The sequence below is a fragment of the Pezoporus flaviventris genome, unplaced genomic scaffold (assembly GCF_033815535.1).
Source record: "Pezoporus flaviventris isolate CSIRO_AGI_PZ_B2104156 unplaced genomic scaffold, CSIRO_AGI_Pfla_v1 ptg000063l, whole genome shotgun sequence".
NCBI lineage: Eukaryota > Metazoa > Chordata > Aves > Psittaciformes > Psittacidae > Pezoporus > Pezoporus flaviventris.
In genome coordinates this window covers 11247219-11261526 of record NW_026892611.1, presented here as the reverse complement: position 1 = coordinate 11261526, position 14308 = coordinate 11247219, and the positions used below count along the sequence as shown (strand labels likewise).

At 56.2% G+C, this 14308-nt stretch overlaps 2 protein-coding genes across 5 annotated transcripts; both read left to right on the top strand.

Annotated features, from left to right (window-relative positions):
* The first annotated feature begins 218 nt into the window (after nucleotides 1–218).
* Nucleotides 219–5968, top strand: TBL2 (transducin beta like 2). Of its 2 annotated transcripts, none has more exons than XM_061470630.1 (7): nucleotides 219–394; nucleotides 489–619; nucleotides 713–897; nucleotides 1904–2055; nucleotides 4105–4231; nucleotides 4938–5090; nucleotides 5417–5968. In XM_061470630.1, the coding sequence occupies exons 1-7, from the start codon at nucleotides 268–270 to the stop codon at nucleotides 5871–5873; spliced, it is 1332 nt and encodes a 443-aa protein (XP_061326614.1). In that variant the 5' UTR covers nucleotides 219–267; the 3' UTR covers nucleotides 5874–5968. The 2 variants fall into 2 exon arrangements, with proteins under 2 accessions (XP_061326614.1, XP_061326613.1); XM_061470629.1 differs by having other exon boundaries at nucleotides 222–394; nucleotides 751–897.
* Nucleotides 5969–6441: 473 nt separating this feature from the next.
* Nucleotides 6442–10131, top strand: BCL7B (BAF chromatin remodeling complex subunit BCL7B). 3 transcript variants are annotated; one of them, XM_061470592.1, is made up of 6 exons: nucleotides 6442–6598; nucleotides 6981–7056; nucleotides 7684–7780; nucleotides 8449–8619; nucleotides 8816–8895; nucleotides 9339–10131. In XM_061470592.1, the coding sequence occupies exons 1-6, from the start codon at nucleotides 6507–6509 to the stop codon at nucleotides 9429–9431; spliced, it is 609 nt and encodes a 202-aa protein (XP_061326576.1). In that variant the 5' UTR covers nucleotides 6442–6506; the 3' UTR covers nucleotides 9432–10131. The 3 variants fall into 3 exon arrangements, with proteins under 3 accessions (XP_061326576.1, XP_061326574.1, XP_061326577.1); XM_061470590.1 differs by having other exon boundaries at nucleotides 8434–8619; XM_061470593.1 differs by having other exon boundaries at nucleotides 6535–6598; nucleotides 8370–8619.
* The last annotated feature ends 4177 nt before the right edge of the window (nucleotides 10132–14308 follow it).

The window sequence follows — 14308 nt, the reverse complement described above, 5'->3', positions numbered from 1 at the left end:
AGGCACGGGCAGAGGCAGGGGCAGGGGCAGGGGCACGGGCAGAGGCACGGGCAGGGGCAGGGGCAGGGGCTGAGCACGGGCAGAGGCACGGGCAGGGGCAGGGGCAGGGGCTGAGCACGGGCAGGGGCTGAGCACGGGCAGGGGCGGGGGCTGGTCCGGAGCGGGACGTTCCCACGCAGCCACCGCCAGGGGTCGCTCGCAGGGAGGGCGTGGCGCTGTGCGCATGCGCGTAGTGTCCCACCCCGCTGAGGTGGCGGTGGCGGGAAGATGGAGGCGGTGGCTGGGGGTGTGTTGGGGCTGCCCGGTGCTCTCGCTCTGCTCCTCATCCTCATCCCGCTCGCGGCCGTGCTGCGCCGCGCCGGCCCGCGGGGGCTGCCCGCCGCGTCCCCCCTCGGTGAGTACCGCAGGGACGGCGGGGGAAGCGGGGCTGGGCTGGCCGGGCCGGGCGGCGCTGACCCGGGCCCCGCCGGACCCTCTGCGCCCCACAGATTCCAAAGCGAACGGCGCGGCCGCCGCCCGGGCTGGGGAGCACCGGAAGGCGAAGCCGGCGGCGCGGGCCCGGCGGGACAAAGCACAGCAGCACAGTTTCACCCACCGGCTGCTGGTCGCCGCCCTCAAGGTACCGTGTATGCCCGGTGCCGGTGCCCCGCCGGGCCCGGCGCCTCCTGCCCCGCAGGGCCTCTGCCCTGCGGTCACTGAGCCTTCTCTGTAGGGCCACAGTGGCAATGTTTCCTGCCTGGACTTCAGCAGCAACGGGAAGTACCTGGCGTCGTGCGCCGATGACCGCACGGTCCGGCTGTGGAGCACCCGCGACTTTGCGGCGCGTGAGCACCACTGCCTGCGTGCCAACATGGGGCTGGACCACGCCGAGCTCGTCCGCTTCAGCCCCGACTCACGGTATGGCCACACCTCATCCAGCCCTGGCACAGCAACCTCCTGGGGCATAGCGGCACCGGGACGTTATGGAATCGTAGCATAGGCACAGACTGGTTTGGGTTGGAAGGGACCTTAAAGCTCATCCAGTCCCAACCCCCTGCCACAGGCAGGGACACCTTCCACTAGAGCAGCTTGCTCCAAGCCCCTGTGTCCAACCTGGCCTTGAACACTGCCAGGGATGGGGCAGCCACAGCTTCTCTGGGCACCTTGTGCCAGCGCCTCAGCACCCTCACAGGGAAGAGCTTCTGCCTAAGAGCTCATCTCAGTCTCCCCTCTGGCAGGTTAAAGCCATTCCCCTTGGCATGTCCAAAGGTCCTCTCCTGCTTTCTTGTTGGTCTCTTTTGGTAATGGTAAGACGCTCTTAAGGTCTCCCTGGAGCTATGGCCATATCCTGTGTCTCCATGTCCTGTGGACAGAGGTGCCAGTCAGACAGCACAAACCTTGCTTACCATCAGTGATGTGTCCTCTGGGCTGCATGGAAGTGACCTCCCTCACAAGGACTCAGTGGTACTGCTGATTCGTGGCCCTCTCATGAAAGCAGCTATCACTTTAATGTTGTTCTCCAGGCAAATATCCTAGTGCCCAGCTTGCTGCACCCATGGAAGGGGCTTGTCAAAGTCCTTTCCAGCATCCTGCAGCTGGGCTAGGCTGCTGAGCCTCGCTTGGGCTCAGGAGAGAGCTGACTGGGATCACCAGTGGAAAAGCATACCTTGGCATTTTGCAAGTGGCATTTCTTAGAGGAAGAGATCTCATTTCCAGATGTGGAGTAACAAGTCCTATTTTCCATTTAGTGTTGTAGTTTTGCTCACACAGAGAGAGAACTTGGTGCCCTTGTGAAGCACACAGCCTTTTATCTGCCAGTGCATCCTTTTCCTCAGGTGCCAGTGAGTGATCTGGTAGCTTCCCTGCTGTAGCCAAGGTGAACTGAGGCATCTCTAAATGGTTCAGAGTGTCTGTCCTTCCACAGGGCATTTGTCGTCTGGCTGGCGAGCAACGAGACAATTCGTGTCTATAAAATGACCAAGAAGGATGACGGCAACTTCACCTTCACTGCAGCTGCTGGGGACTTCCCAAAGAAGCACAAAGCTCCCATCATCAACATAGGAGTTGCAGAGACAGGTACAGGAATGATCTGCTCACTTTTGGGGCTTGAGGTAGTATCATAAAACCATAGAATAGTTAGGGTTGGAAAGGACCTTAAGACCATCTAGTTCCACACCCCCTGCCATGGGCAGGGACACCTCACACTAAACCAGGGCACCCAAGGCTCTGTCCAACCTGGCCTTGAACACTGACAGGGATGGAGCATTCACAACCTCCCTGGGCAACCCATTCCAGTGCCTCACCACCCTAACAGGAAAGAATTTCCTCCTTATATGCAGTCTAAACTTCCCCTGTTTAAGTTTGAACCCATTACCCCTTGTCCTATCACTGCAGTCCCTAATGAAGAGTTCCTCCCCAGCATCCTTATAGGCCCCCTTCAGAGACTGGAAGGCTGCTATGAGGTCTCCATGCAGCCTTCTGCAGGCTGAGCAGCCCCAACTTCCTCAGCCTGTCTTCATACGGGAGGTGCTCCAGTCCCCTGATCATCCTTGTGGTCCTCCTCTGGACTTGTTCCAACAGTTCCATGTCCTTTTTATGTTGAGGACACCAGAACTGCACACAATGCTCCAGGTCCACAAGAGCAGAGCAGAGGGGCAGGATCACCTCCTTCGACCTGCGGGTCACGCTCCTTTTGATGCAGCCCAGGATACGGTTGCTTTCTGGGCTGCAAGCGCACACTGAAGCTGGCTCATGTTCATTTTCTCATCAGCCAACACCCCCAAGTCCTTCTCCACAGGGCTGCTCTGAATCTCTTCTCTGCCCAACCTGTAGCTGTGCCTGGGATTGCTCTGACCCAGGTGTAGGACCTTGCACTTGTCATGGTTAATCTTCATGAGGCTGGCATCAGCCCACTTCAGAGGCGTGTCAAGGTCCCTCTGGATGGCATTCCTTCCCTCCAGCGTATCAACCGAACCACACAGCTCAGTGTCATTGTCAAACTTGGTGAGGGTGCACTCAATCCCACTGTCCACGTCAGCGACAAAGATGTTGAACAAGACCAGTCCCAATACCGATCCCTGAGCAACACCACTTGTTACTGGTCTCCAGCTGGACATTGAGCCATTGACCATAACTCAGCTTTTATGTCTCATGTACAGCAAGAGGTGTTGGGTTGGAAGTGTTGGAGTTTTTGGCATTCTCAAGGCTCATTTCTTCACCAGTACTTCATTCTCTGCAGTCTCTTAGGTGTCACTTTTTAGCCTTTATTTACTACCAGTTGACCTGAAAGATGTCCTTCTTGGACAAATTGTATTCCTGGAAGCACAAAACTACTCCAGTTTGCCCAGTCTCCTCATTTGCATTTTCAGGCACGCTGTTGCAGAGAGGTCTGGTCTCACTATTGAGAGGCTCACTGTTCTCTGGCCCACCAGTCTGTCTTTAACCAGTCAAAAAGCTCTCTAGTGAGTTCGTATGGTCTATGTGAAACTTTTGGGATCTTCTAGAATGGGGTGGGAGGGAGTATGTGTTAATGGTGAGGGCTTGATGAGACAGTGGACAGTTGGAAGTGGATGGATGTGAGTTCACCTCTGTAATAGCAGAGCAGAGAACAGGTTAACTGAGACCTTTGTTCAGCTGTGACAGTGAAAACTGCATCTGCAAAAATAGCTGAAAGGTGAATCGGCAGCTCCCCCTCCGGGAGAGGGAAAAGTGGAGGCAAACAGAGGTCTAACTGCTGACCTGGCCAGTAAATTTGGACAAAGCAGTGTGGTTGTAGTCACCTACCTGCTGCAACCCACAACTTGAAAGTTGCATTTTAGCCACCTGGGGAAGACCAAGCAGCACGTTCCTGCTGCGGAACCAGTGAAGTGCCAAGCCCTGTGGGTGCAGGGTGAGGAGCATGCAGGGTCTCTGCATGCTCAAGGTGCTCCAAGGCATGACTGGGAGCCAAGGCTCTTTGCCTTGGCCTAGGGGATTGCCACTCCTTGACTTTTGGTGCTGATTTTGGTTTTCTTGACTGGGTGCAGGGAGGGGTCGCCCTGCTTGGGGACTGTCCTGAGCCTTTGGTGAGTCTGTGGTAGCATCACAGCTGGGAGCTCTCCTGATGTTTGCCTTTTCTTCCCCCAGGAAAGTTCATCATGACAGCTTCCAATGACACTACCATCATGATCTGGAGCCCAAAGGGTGAAGTCCTGGCCAGCATTAACACTAACCAGATGAGCAATGCTTACGCTGCAGTGTCACCCTGTGGGAGGTGAGGGGCAGGAGGTGTTCCAGGGTGGGAACAGGAGGATGCGTGTTCAGCTCATTGGCACTTGGCTGCTATTTTAGTGTGATTTTCTGAGGGCTCCATATTTTTCAAAGGGATTCCAGCCCCTGGTAGCAGCCCTGCCGGAGCGCTGCCTCTCACCTGCCTAGCTCAGATGCTCAGTTGCCATTGTGCTTTGGTACTGCTGTCCTGCTGACGATCTCCTGGGGAGCCAGGAGAGCAGCACTCTCCTCAGAGAGTGGAGGTGGGACAACGCAAATGGCGTGCACAAAGCAAACAGCATTTCCAACTTGTGTTTGTAACCTTTTAAAGGTTAATTATAAAATTAAGATTTTTATTACTGGGAGATGTGTTTACTGGGAAGATCTTGTTCTTCACTCTGCCTCTAACTTGGTGCTGCAGGAGGACTTGTGTTCTGAGCTCAGTGCATTTGGAGATCAGAACCATTTAGGTTTTTTAATTTGGCCTAATTCTGAAGTTGCTCTGGTTCCTGGGGGCATTCCCTTTCCCAGCCTGCTGTCACTGGGAAGCGTAAGCGTTTTTAGCTGATTCAAGCCATGTTTTGACTGTGGGCTCTTGATGGTTTTGCCTCCATGGAGCCTCGACTGCTCACCTTGATGCAGGGCCTACCCCTCAAGCCTGCGTTGCCTGGTAATGGATCCTCTGTGTCTCCACTTGTTTGTTCATGCAGGTTTGTGGCCTCCTGCGGCTTTACCCCTGACGTGAAGGTGTGGGAGGTGTGTTTTAGTAAGAACGGAGACTTCCGGGAGGTTGCCAGGGCTTTTGAGCTCAAAGGCCATGCTGCTGGCATACATTCCTTCTCCTTCTCCAATGACTCAAGGAGGTAAGGGCCTGTCACTGCTGCCTGAAGCAGCACGCTCTGCCCTTGGGACACATGAGCTCGCTGCTTCCACAACCTGTTAAGGGGGAGCAAGGCCCTGGGCACAGAGCCCCATAGGGCTTGTGCTGTCTGCCTCTTCCCCATGGATTTTCTCCTGGACATGTCTGCTCTCTCTGCTCTGGACAGAGGGCGAGAGCTGTGTGTCTGCACAGACTCACACTTCCCAAAAGAGCCCTCTCTCCACCGAGGATTCCTGCTGGGCAGGCATGGCTGGTGCAGGGATGCTGCCAGACTTCCTGGTGCTCACTGCATTCCTCTCCTGGCTGCAGGATGGCAACTCTTTCCAAGGATGGGACGTGGAAGTTCTGGGACACAGATGTGGAATATAAGAAGCAACAGGATCCCTACCTGCTGCTGACAGGGAAGTGTGAAGTGGCAGAGCCCTGCCGCATTGCCCTGTCCCCCAATGCTCATGTTGTCGCCATCTCCAGTGGCGCAGACATCGTGGTGTATAACACACGGAGAGGTGAGGAGGAGGAGCGCTTCACCGGTGTGCACGGGCAGTGCATCACAGACTTGGCTTTTGACACCAGCAGCCGCTACCTGGTGTCGTGCGGGGACCGGGCCATCCGTGTCTTCCACAACACAGCTGGGCACAGAGCAGTGGTGGAAGAGATGGAGGCAATCCTGAAAAAAACTGGGAACAAAGCCACGCGGGAGCGCCTGGAGCAGCAGATCTCCAGTGCCCGACAGGCCCTGGCTGCCATCTATGGCAGGAAGCACTGAAAGCGTGCCCATGGGCATCTGGCACTGCGTGCTGCCTGCGGGGACTGGGGTTTTTGATAACGCTGAACAGGCTGTAATAAAGGAGTTTGGTCAGAGCCGGTTTGCCCCTCGCCTGCTTCCTTGCTGTACTGACGGGATGGGGAGCGAGGGCGAGGACCTTGGGGTGCCGCGTGTGCTCCCTCTGCCACAGGCTTCTCCCGGTGCACCGCAGTGAGGGGTCAGAGGGGGCCGGGGGGGTTCTGGGCTTAGAAAAGAGGGTTTGGAGTTTATTTTGCTGCCCAAGCTCAAACGCTGATGCTAGCAGGGGGTTTCTGCTGCTGCCTGCATGCAGGCAGGGCTCCTGCAGCCGCGCCCTGCTGGGGGGATGCCCGGCCCCGGTACCCCCGGTCCCGGTACCCCCGGTCCCGCGCTGGGCGGGACGCGCCGCAAACGGAGCCACCGGCACAGGCTCAGCCCGCAAAGGGGTGGGGCGAACCGCGCATGCGCGCCTTACGTCACCGCGGTCCCTCCCCACCCGTCCTCGGGGCGTGGCGAGCGCGGTGACGCAGCACGCACGGTGCGGGGCGGGATCGCGCATGCGCGGCTGTCGGCGGCGGGCGCGGCGGAGCCGGGGCTGCCGGGGCTGCGGGCGCCATGTCGGGCCGGTCGGTGCGCGCCGAGACCCGCAGCCGCGCCAAGGATGACATCAAGAAAGTGATGGCGGCCATCGAGCGCGTCCGCAGATGGTGAGAGGCGGGGCCGTGGGGGTGGGGCCTTCCCCGCGCGCAGCCAATCACCGCGCCACACGGCTGCCGGCGGAGGCGCCCCGGCAGCAAGTGTCCAATCTCCGTGCTGCGTGGGTGAGCGGGCGGGGATAGCGAGGCGGCAGCCAATTAGTTCGCCCGGTTTGCTCGGGAGCTGGGGGGGGACCGGAAGCGCCGGTGATGGACGGGCAGCAGGGCCAATCACAACGTGGTGTGGGGGGGAAAGGGGGGCGGGGGCGGTACTGCTCTGGATTGGCGTTCCCCTGGGCCAATCGGAGAGCGGTGAGGGGGGGCGTGGGAGGGGCTAGTGAGAGCTTGTGGCCGGGCGCCGCGGAGCCGCTGCCATTGCCGGCTTGTCCCGCAGGGAGAAGAAGTGGGTGACGGTGGGAGATACCTCGCTGCGGATATTCAAGTGGGTGCCGGTGGCGGACAGCAAGGAGGTGGGTACCGCGGGACCTCCTCTGGGGAGACCTCAGAGCAGCCCCGGTGCCTGAAGGGGCTGCAGGAAACCTGGAGAGGGGCTTGGGGCAAGGGCCTGTAGGGACAGGCCAAGGGGAATGGCTTTAACCTGCCCGAGGGGAGACTGAGACGAGCTCTTAGGCAGAAGCTCTTCCCTGGGAGGGTGCTGAGGCGCTGGCACAGGGTGCCCAGAGAAGCTGTGGCTGCCCCATCCCTGGCAGTGCTCAAGGCCAGGTTGGACACAGGGGCTTGGAGCAAGCTGCTCCAGTGGAAGGTGTCCCTGCCCGTGGCAGGGGTTGGAGGTGAATGAGCTTTAAGGTCCCTTCCAACCTAAACCATTCCACGGTTCTATGACTTATTTTCATTCAGCAGTACTCTTGTGTCAGCTTCTTCTTTCGTTACTGACTGTGAACCTTCATAGCTGCAGTTTTGCTGCTCAGTTACGAAAGTGTGTAAAACGGAATAGCTTGCACAGGCACATCCCTGCAGGTTGCTGGGAGAGAGATGGGGAAGCAGCCTCTTCGGAGCAGTTTATGCACCTCTGCATCCTCCTGCCAGCAATGGGCTCCTCTAACTTTGTGTTTCTACTTTTCTTCTTTCTTCTCAAGAAAGAGAAATCCAAGTCAAGTAGCAGCAATGCCCGAGAACCCAATGGCTTCCCAGCTGACACCTCTGCCAACTCCTCTCTTCTCCTGGAGTTCCAAGGTGAGTGTGGCAGTGCCCCACTGCAGCTGGGGACAGAGTTTAAGGCCTTGGAGAAGCTGAGGTTGTGCTGATCCCCTTCTGTCCCTGCTGAGAAACTGTTAATTTTTGTTGTAAGAGGAAACTTTAACCAGCCTAGCCTTGCCCTCAGCAGTTCATGTGACCAAGGAGAACTGCAGAGTGTGTTGGCACTTCCATTACATGGGCTGAGGGGGTTGGTGCTGGAGGTCTGCAGTTTGAGAACACTTGGCCTGGCAAAGGTGTGTGCCAGGACTGCCTGCCTGCCTGCTGGGAGGTGGGCGCTGCACATTGCTCCTGGCCTTAGTTTGCACCTTGCAGACAGAAGTGGTACAAAGCCCTGGTGGGTAGGCAAGGGTTTCCTGCCATCAACTGCCTGAGGCCCTCGCAAGCTGCAGGTGTGAGATTGGGCAGTGCCCCTGGCAGAGGCAATCCCTGTGCCATTGGTTTGTTGTGTATCTGGTGCCGGCTGTGTCCTGGTGAGAGTCCTATGCTAGGCAGTTCTTCAGTGCTGGGTTGCAGCGAATCCTCTGTGTTCAAACTGCCTCTGACCGTGCCCTTCCTTCTCCCCAAGACCCGGCTCTCGGTGCCATCCTCAGCTGCCTGTGTCCCTGGGTCAAGGTGCTCTTCTTCACTAGGTGCTGTTTCTGCAGATGAGAACAGCAACCAGAGCTCGCTGTCAGATGTCTACCAGCTCAAGGTGGATAGCAGCCCCAACTCCAGCCCCAGCCCCCAGCAGAGCGAGTCCATGAGTCCTGCCCACACGTCCGACTTCCGCACGGATGACTCACAGCCACCTACACTGGGGCAGGAGACGCTGGAAGGTGGGTGCTGGCCTGGGAAAGGGGAAGAAAGGCAGCTGGGCCCTATCCTGCAGGAGCCATTGCTTGTCCAGTGGGCAGCTGAGACGTGGCTGGATGTGGGCAGGAAAATGGGGACGGAGGTCTCCTCTCCTGGCTTATTACATAGCTGGATCTGCTGTGCTCCTGGGCAATGGCATTAACCCCCTGTTTTCTCCAGAGCCCTCCCTGCCTTCCTCGGAAGTTGCAGATGAGCCCCCCACTCTCACAAAGGAAGAGCCGGTCCCTCTTGAGACTCAGGTAAGGAAAGGGGCATTGTAGCCATGTCTGAATACACACAGACCTGGTTTTGCCCTTTCACTGTCATGAGCAGAAACATCTCGATGGATTTGCTCTGCAGTGTCCAGTGTCCTATGGGAGCTCCCCAAATCTCGTGGTGTTCTGAGCCATCTCCTGGCTTGGGTCATAGAATCCTAGAATGGTTTGGTTTGGAAAGGAACTTAAAGCTCACCCAGTTTCAACCCCCTGCCATGGGCAGCAGCACCTTCCACTAGAGCAGGTTGGGTCAGGTGATAAAGCATGAAGAAAGGATGCAGTGGGGATGGTAAAACACTGGCTCCAGGGCTGAAGTGGGTTCACACTCCTGGTGTCCAAAAGCTTCCTGATGGATGAGTCTGGGGTGTCCCCGCCGCATGATGCAGCACGATGGGCAGCCGAGCCCCTGTGACCTCTGTCTCTTGCAGGTAACTGAAGAGGAGGAGGATTCCGGTGCGCCGCCCTTGAAGAGATTTTGTGCTGATCAGAACTCTGTGTGCCACACGGCCTCGGAGAGCTAGCCTGCCTGGCCGGGAGAGCGCCTTCGCCAGCCCCTCGCAGAGCCGCCCGGCCCCGCCTGCCCTGCCCTCGCCTGCGCTCCCGGGGCCCTGCCAGCACCCGCAGATTTGCCTCTATTTATTGGCTCCCTCTCCCTGCACCGAGCTGCCCCGGAGCCGGGGGGCCTCGGCGGGTGGCTGCATGCAGGGCTGTCCTGGGGCTCCCCGCAGCCCTGCCGCACCGGTGGGTGCTCTTTACCTGCTTGTGCCTCCCCCCTGCCCGCCCTCCCCGGGGACGGGGGAGCCACCTCCCACCCACCCGGAGCGATCTGGGGGGCCGGCCCCGCTGGGACGCTGTGCAATAACCCGCTCGTTTAAGCCATTGGTGTCAGGGGAGGCGGGGGCGCTCCCCCCCATGGGGTAGGGACAGGGATGTTGCCACTCTGCCCTGCCCCCGTGGGACCACCTCTCCCCGGTGGGGCCTCCAGCCGCTCTCTGGTGCCCAGGGGACCCCGGTCCCGGTATTCACGTCCCGGGCGACGAAGGATGCCCAAGGTGCCCCGTGCCCCCGCCACCTCCTGTCCGTCCCCCCCTCCTGCCGCCACTGCATGTCCCGCCGAGTCTGTGATCGAGCCTGGCGAAGCCGAAGCGCGGCTGCGCGCGGAGTGAAACTTATTTTAGCACTGAATAGAATATTTTTAAAATTAAACTATTTGAAATAACAGTGCCCGGTGTCGGGGGGGGCAGGGCCTGGGGGGCCGTGCTGAGCTGATGTGTTCCCTCCAGGAGGGCAGCGCTGAGCACGGTGCTGTTGTCCCACTGGGCACGGCCGAGAGCCCTGCACAGGGCAGAGGTGGTTCTGCAGGTCTCAGCAGGCGCCCATCGTTAAATCAGCAGCAGGCACGAAGGCAGGATCACATCACAGAACCAGGGAGGGAAGTGGGTTCCCATCCCACGCTGCCAGTGCCTGTGATATCTTGTTTTCTGCTGCCGGTATCTTTGTGAGCACTGTGGTGCTCTTACGGCTCTGGAGGTGGTAGCGGGAGTCTGAGAGATGAGACAAACTGTAACCCAAATGAGCGGCCACTTCTCTTGCTGCTGGGAACACGGAGCCCAGCTTGCTCTTCAACACTTCACCTGCAATGCCCAGTGTTTCCACTGCAGTTGTGCGTGCAAGGCCTGGATTCCCTCCTTCTTCCCCTTGGTCACCTTTCCTTCTCCAGCCTTTCCCCTCTCCTGTCCCATTTTGATTTTTGATTCTTTTTGTGCATGTCATGGAATCACAGAATCCCAGCCTGGTTTGGGTTGGAAGGGACCTTAAAGCTCATCCAGCCCCAACCCCTGCCACGGGCAGGGACACCTTCCACTAGAGCAGCTTGCTCCAAGCCCCTGTGTCCAACTTGGCCTTGAACACTGCCAGGGATGGGGCAGCCACAGCTTCTCTGGGCACCCTGTGCCAGCGCCTCAGCACCCTCACAGGGAAGAGCTTCTGCCTAAGAGTTCATCTCAGTCTCCCCTCTGGCAGGTTAAAGCCATTCCCCTTGGCCTGTCCCTACAGGCCCTTGTCCAAGCCCCTCTCCAGCTTTCCTGCAGCCCCTTTAGGCACTGGAGCTGCTCTCAGGTCTCCCCTTGAGGAGCCTTCTCCTGTCCACGCTGACCCAGCCCAGCTCTCTCAGCCTGGCTCCAGAGCAGAGCTGCTCCAGCATTTTGCATGATGGGCTTCAATAGTTATCTAATGATAACTATTAAATGAAAACAACATGCAAAAAATCCAAATAAATCAGCTGAATTAAGATGACTTTTGTGGGTGTCTGCAGCAGTCCCAATTGCTTGTGTGTTGTAGATGATTTTTATGTTCTGGTTGGTTAAATTGAGCATGGAAGCCTCAGCACGAGGTGTTTTGGTTTTCTTTCTCACACTGCCATGTGTAATGGTAAAGTGTTTCTAATCATGTATTGATTGCTTCAGGATCATGATGCACAGGTGAGAAGGGCAAGTGAGAGTTAATCTGAACACAAACTGGTCTGAGGTGGTGGTAGATAGTGGGAAAATAGTTTTAGGAGAGAGATCTGGAAAAAAGATCTCTTGTGATGCAGAAAAGATAACAAAAGATGCTACTTTTGTGTTTTTTCAAGAGGGACAAACTGATGGGTGGGAAGGTCCTGGATTTCAAAGAGACAATACATATTGAAGTTAAGAACTCTGCAAGGAATATCAGTCATCATAGAATCAAAGACTGGTTTGAGATGAAAGGGACCTTAAATTTCATCTAGGTTCACTTCCCTGCAATGGGCAGGGACACCTTCCACTAGAGCAGGTTGCTCCAAGTCCCGTCCAACCTGGCCTTGAAATAAGTCTAAGTAGTCTAACCAAAGAGTTATTATTAGTCAAGATCTAGTTAGTACAAGTAAAGAACAAGACACAGAATGAACACCACTGTGAAAAATTGATGAGCATCATACCAGTTACTTGCACATTCCTTGTATCCCCACCAGTCAGGGTCCTGCTGTTTGGTGGCTCCACATCACGGTTAAGCACTGAACCCAGGACGCTCCAGTCTGCTGGGGGTTGTTAGGGCGAGTCATCAGCCTCCCTGACTCTTTTCTTGGCAGTACGTAGCTGGCCCCTGCAGGGCTACACACTGAGGATGCGTGTGTCAGAGTCTGACCGGCGCATTGATCTCCCCCAGGAAGTTAATGCTTGCACCCTGCTCAGGATGATGGGAGCTTCAGGCTGGGACATGGGACAAAGGGAAGTTCAGCCCTGGCTGTGCAGGAGGGGAGAGCCTGGCCTGGAGGTTATGGTTAGGTGGAAGACTTCGGTCCTTTCAGAACCTCTTGAGCTGTGAAAGCCACAATGGTTGCTGAACAACAGATACTCCCACCTGCGAGACCAGGGAACAGCAGCAGCCAAGGGCAGTGGGAATCCTACAGTGTTCCTGTGGAGCTGGGCTGTGGCTGTAGGTCAAGCTCTGGCACACATGGGAGAGACATGGAATTCCAGGTCCCTGTACAGTACCAGGACCACTCCCATCTGTAGCAAACAGATGGTTTCTTATTAAACACAGCCCATGGATTATTTGTTTCCAAGTTCTGTCTTATGGGTGTCTGTGGGAATTGCTGATTTTTCTGTTTATTTTTATAATTTTGCTCTCTTTTCACATGTGTTTTCAGGGTCACCCCGAGATGATGGATTTCCTGATCGTGTTTGGTGCAGGATATCTGACTGCTTGATGAGAATGTAGTTTTCAAAAGGAAGGCTGTGGCACAGTCACTGTAAGAGATGCACTAGGGTTTGTGTGTGTGTTGGGCATGGGCAGAGCTGTCATCTGAAACTGCACATTTGAGAGATGATTTGTGTTAATTTTTTTAATTGCTGTTATTTGTTATTTTGGAGCAGCACCAGGTTTAGCTTTGGGATGAGGTGTTATCCCACACATAGGCATCTATACATCACAAGACTGATGATGCTCCTAGGTGCCTTTTCCCTTGCTATATACACTGTGCTTTACCAGTCAGGGGTGTAGGAGATGCTGCAAGTGGGCTTCTCCATCTGGTCCAACCACTGGTCTCCCATTGCGGCAGCAACATACCTGTCATAGGAACACATAAATAATGAGCTTGTACCCAGTTCCCAGAGAATTCCATCCTCTTTACATACAGCACAAGCCCTGCCCATTTTGCATGTTTGCAAAGTATATAACAAATGCACAATAATCATCTCATGAAAGTTGTTAATATTGAAGGTACCACTGAGCTGAGCTCAGGACCAGATCCAGCATTCACTGTCTGCAGTGAGACTCCCACGGTCAGTGACTGCTGGATTGTGTTAGACCTTCAAGAGACAATGGCCTTAGTTTATCAGTCTATTAGGGCTGGTGCTGACGCCAAAACTACCCACCAGCCTTTCTCTGTTGCTGCCTCAGTATTGCGTGCACTGAGCCTGATGCAATCTGTGCTGGGAACCAGACCTTGGACTGGGGCCATCGAGACGAGGAGAACAGAAGCTAACATTTTTGGGGTAGAGGATTTCAGGCAGAGCAGATCTCCAGCCCTGCTCCTGCCATATTCCCGCTTGTGTCAGCATGCAAGAGTCAGCCAGCCACCACAGGGACAGGGCACCTTGCATGGGGGAATCACAGCCCAGCACAGCACCCACGGAGCAGGTCCTGGCTGTGGCAGGCAGATGGACTGGCAGAAGTGCTGCTCACTGGGGAGAAAAGGGAACCTGTCCTTCCCATGGGAGATCAGCCCCTTCCCTGGTGGCAGGACACCCCTGGGAACCTTGTGAGGGTGTCCCCTGCATAAGAAGGGTGGGTCTGAGTCTCCTCTTAGGCTAGAGCCTCCTCCAAAGGGTGGCGGGGGCTGCGCAGCAATGCCTGTGCCCAGCCAGTCATCGGAATCGATGGTTCCGCCAGGAAATCCTACAGCTGCACTGAGATAGGGGGGCTTGCAGGTTTAGCCAGTAGGCAGCAACGGCCTCCAAGCAAGAAACAGAGAAACAGAAGGCAGCCAAACAGATCTGTCTGCTCACATCTTCTTTTTATTTCCCATGTGCTTTCGGGGGGGCTGCTTTGGGTTGGTGGTTTGGTTCAGACATGGGAGCTGCCGGTCTGTGACACGTGCTGCTTCTAAAGTGGGAGCTTCCCAGAAGTGAAACACTGGGGTTGAGGAAACTCAGAATTTTCACCCTGAACAAAACTGGCCCTGTTGTGCCTGGAGCGAGTCAGGAGAACTGGAGCATGTCCTGGGTCTTCCTGCGTTTCCTCCAGTCCACTCACCCGAAGGATTGTAGTCTCAAGTTTTCAGAACCAAACCCTCAGGAAGTGTTGACCAGCATGGTCTGTGATGCCGAGCAAATAGAGGATGTCATATTCTATCTAATGGAGAAAATCCTCAGAG

Bases quoted from the DNA above. Each gene is read 5' to 3' on its own strand.
- TBL2 (XM_061470629.1), top strand. From the start codon at position 224: ATGCGCGTAGTGTCCCACCCCGCTGAGGTGGCGGTGGCGGGAAGATGG. The intron at 620-750 runs GTACCGTGTATG...GGACTTCAGCAG, and splicing joins TGCTGGTCGCCGCCCTCAAG to CAACGGGAAGTACCTGGCGT. The intron at 4,232-4,937 runs GTGAGGGGCAGG...TTGTTCATGCAG, and splicing joins GCAGTGTCACCCTGTGGGAG to GTTTGTGGCCTCCTGCGGCT.
- BCL7B (XM_061470590.1), top strand. From the start codon at position 6,507: ATGTCGGGCCGGTCGGTGCGCGCCGAGACCCGCAGCCGCGCCAAGGAT. The intron at 8,620-8,815 runs GTGGGTGCTGGC...TGTTTTCTCCAG, and splicing joins GGGGCAGGAGACGCTGGAAG to AGCCCTCCCTGCCTTCCTCG. The intron at 8,896-9,338 runs GTAAGGAAAGGG...TGTCTCTTGCAG, and splicing joins CGGTCCCTCTTGAGACTCAG to GTAACTGAAGAGGAGGAGGA.